The following is a 3,560-nucleotide window of genomic DNA, read 5'->3' on the forward strand; positions in this document are numbered from 1 at the left end:
AAATGTTAAGATAGATTAACTATTACCTTAAACAAAAGATAAAAACACAACTTAACCATAAATAAAATTACTAGCAAGAAATATTTGGCTCTCTATGAAATTCTCTGTATTCAACTTTATTTCTCCTCATTTGTGTGAACAAAAAGATGCCCCACCTTAGATATGCATGATTTTGCCTCATTCTAAGAAAAATAAAAAAAGTAAAAGTTGTCTTATTGACAAAAAGATGAGAAGAAAAAAACTTTTGTTCAGAGCCTGATATGATAATAGGACTTAGAAGACCTACACATTGTCTACTCTTTTGATATCCTTCAAAGTTGAGTAAAAAACGAAACCGACAGAGAGAGAAAGAGACCCTCTCTTGCATCAAGAAGGTTTTAGTCCCTTGCAACAAAAGTAAGAAAAAAAACACCAAATGAAAAATTTCTAAGGTAGTAGAAGAAGAAAGTGAAACACACATGAATCACAGATTTTTTTTCATAATCACTTCTCTGTAGCGTCTCTGTTTATTTCCCAGTACAATAAACAAACGCCACACAAAAATCTAAGTACATCAAAAGAATCATAATCATGATGAAGAAGCCTGAAAAAAAAAAAAAAACAAAAACAACAACAACACCTCCACACAAGAATTATATAGTAAAAGAAAGAAAAAGATTTCACAAAATGAGAAACCTTTTTTCAATCAAAGAATTCCCAATTGAACCTGGGCGGGACCGTGTGATTATTTGCAGTAGTCGAGCTCAATGGTGTAGAGGGATGATGATCAAATGTTTCCCATTTAGTAGAAGAATCTTCTACCACAAATGGAGCTGATCCTGAGTCCCTTGGCTCCTCTTGTATCTCTTGTTTCTTCTCCTTGTATTGTATAGGCATGTCCATGAGAGACTGTACCGGTTTCTGTTCTTGCTTCTCTTCATTATTATGTTCTTGAATCGGTGCAAGTCGCTTAGGAGCACCTGACTGTTTCTGCTGTCCATTAGCTATGGAGTTTTTCACCTTCAACACATCGAGTGTTTCAACATAATTCTGCACTCTCTTCACCTGCATATATACATAGAAACAAAACGTTACAACTAAAGAACATTACGAAAAAAAATCTTCGGTCATGAGATGATATTACATTACCTGCATCTTTCTTTGTAACTTCACATCACCTTCAGCCACAATACCATCCAACTTAATCAACTCATTCATCAACAACTCAATCACCGTTACAAGATCTTTCTCCGCAATCTTCCCTCCCTTCTTAATAACCATCTCAAACGCCGAAACCTACACACACAAAACACACACAATAAGATTTCACCGCAAGAAACAAAACCTAAGAAAGTAAAAAAAAAAAGAAAGAGCAAGGCGGGCAAAGGGCATTACCCGTCCGCCAAGCCTATCAACATCAAGACTAATATCAGAAATCGCTTTAGACGCCTTTTCGGTTTTGGCGATCTTCCTCATCTCCAAAAACCGTTTCTCTTGGCTAATAGGGTCTTCGATAAGCACCATCTTGGATTTATCTTTAACTCCCGAAACATCAAGAAACGCCTTTGAATCCCTCTCTTTATCTTTATACATAAGCTTCTGATCTTGATGATGTATACCCGTTGGTCCACTCAACATCTTCTTTAACTCCCCTGCACTCATCAACCAACCAACATAAATCTCTCTCTATTCCATAACCCTTTCTCAAAGTTCCAAATATAGTTAAAGAGAGAGACTAACCAAATGAAGCTTGAGGACTAATACTGATCTCATGGTAGACGGAACCGTACTTGATTCTGACTCTGATCATAGGCGGTGGTGGAGGTCCAACAGGATCCAAATCCGGGTTACGTTTCTGAACCAACATACCACCAGGTCTCATTTCCCACTCATGACCGCCTGACTCCCTGCCGCCGCCACCGGAACCTCTGCCGCCATTAGTCGCCGTCGCCGCCGCCGGAAGATTTGTCGGTTTGTTTCTCATCATCTTCATCATTTTTTCCTTTTCTTCTTCCTCTCAGTTAAACGGATCTGAGTATCTTTCTGATATAAATAGAGAGAGAGAGAGAGATTATTAGTTAGTTAAATCAGGAGAAAGAAAGAAAGACAAAAGACATTGGAGACAAGACACACAAAAGAATGTTTATTACAAGAAATCGGGGACTTGGAGGAACATCATCAACAACAATACAACTCCAAAGTCCAAGTCCAACCCATTTCGCCACGTGTACTACAAAGATCAAACCAGAGACCTTTCCTGATCTAACTAACTCTTTCTTCTTCTTTGAGCTTCCAAATTTTTCAAGAATCTTGAGTTTTGACTTCAGATCGAAAAGGTTTTTTATTTCACTCAGAAAAAAAAAAAAAAAAAAAAAAGTTTTTGGGATTTCCCGAGAAAATTTAGGAAAGAGTAGAAGAATCAGAGAAAAGCATCCGGATTCTCTGTTCCGAGTTTTCTTAGTTTCAGAGAAATTTGTTTGGGGCAAAAAATAATACTTTTTAAGTCTTTAATTATTTAAGACGAGAGAAGAAGAATAATATAACGAGTGGCCAGCTAAGTTGTGCTTGTGACTTATTATAAGTCAATTTTTACATACATACATATACATACATTTTAATTGTATATATTTTTGTCGGAATATATATTTTGTTTTCTTTTCTTTCGTGTTTTCATTGGATTACTACTATTTTTTTCCGAAGTGACAAAGTTATCATTTGGAAACTAGAGTATGTTAATTATTATAGTTATCTTACTGTTCACTTCTTCAGGTTAACCTTTTTAATCATTGAGCTGCAAAACTACCCTATACGAGTAGGTTCGAGTGGGTATAATTTTACTAATATACTCCCTCCTTATTATAAAAGATGATTTTTTAATATTTTTTTGTATTACAAAAAATGATTTTCTTTCTACTTTTATCAATTAATGCTAAGAAATTATAAATTTCAAGAACCATTAAATAGAAATTTAAAAGTTTGATGAAATACTTTTGATTAATAATTATAAAATATCTTATTATAAATAAATAATACATTTATTGCTACATATTAAATATTTTCTTAATTTATGTAAAAATCTTAAAACATCATCTATTGTGATACGGAGGAAGAAGTACTATATAATAGGCATTAATAATCTGCGTGTAGATGGGTATAATCTAAAGAAAAGAAGTTAAAAATACTGAGATTAAGAAGTACATACAGATATAATTGTGCAATTAAACAACAATGATTCATATACCAAAAAAGAGAGTACAGAAATGGAAAGGGTAGCTAACAAAGCATTAAAGCACCTAGTGGCTTCATTACGCTTATGTTTGTACATAAATAAATTAAGAAAAAATAAACAAATACGTATGACGAATTGGGGGGATAATGTTATTGTACGATGAGGTGCAGGTAAAGGCATTAGAAGACGAATCGGTCTGTCGTCCACGTGTGATGATGGCTAATGACAATTTGGGAAAAATTCATATATGGATCCAATCATTGACTCTGCGTTGGTCTTTAAAAACACAACCATGTGTGTGTGGTTCTTATCCTACGTGTTCGACGGCGAACCATTTGGGATCGATCGCTGA

At 34.7% G+C, this 3,560-nt stretch overlaps 1 protein-coding gene across 2 annotated transcripts; it reads right to left on the reverse strand.

Annotated features, from left to right (window-relative positions):
- On the reverse strand, positions 436-2,537 carry LOC109124432 (BAG family molecular chaperone regulator 1-like). 2 transcript variants are annotated; one of them, XM_010444426.1, is made up of 5 exons: positions 2,130-2,537; positions 1,720-2,022; positions 1,375-1,631; positions 1,129-1,275; positions 436-1,044 (listed from the first exon to the last, which is right to left on the reverse strand). In XM_010444426.1, the coding sequence occupies exons 2-5, from the start codon at positions 1,973-1,975 to the stop codon at positions 682-684; spliced, it is 1,023 nt and encodes a 340-aa protein (XP_010442728.1). In that variant the 5' UTR covers positions 1,976-2,022; positions 2,130-2,537; the 3' UTR covers positions 436-681. The 2 variants fall into 2 exon arrangements, with proteins under 2 accessions (XP_010442728.1, XP_010442729.1); XM_010444427.1 differs by having other exon boundaries at positions 2,113-2,527.

This window comes from Camelina sativa, chromosome 11, assembly GCF_000633955.1.
Source record: "Camelina sativa cultivar DH55 chromosome 11, Cs, whole genome shotgun sequence".
Lineage (NCBI taxonomy): Eukaryota > Viridiplantae > Streptophyta > Magnoliopsida > Brassicales > Brassicaceae > Camelina > Camelina sativa.

What these genes read in the sequence shown, in the direction of transcription:
- LOC109124432 (XM_010444426.1), bottom strand. Translation starts at nt 1,975, where the DNA reads ATGATGAAGATGATGAGAAACAAACCGACAAATCTTCCGGCGGCGGCG. An exon ending in TTGATAGGCTTGGCGGACGG is followed by an intron (nt 1,276 to 1,374) that starts GTAATGCCCTTT and finishes TTGTGTGTGTAG; the next exon opens with GTTTCGGCGTTTGAGATGGT. An exon ending in AGTTACAAAGAAAGATGCAG is followed by an intron (nt 1,045 to 1,128) that starts GTAATGTAATAT and finishes GTATATATGCAG; the next exon opens with GTGAAGAGAGTGCAGAATTA.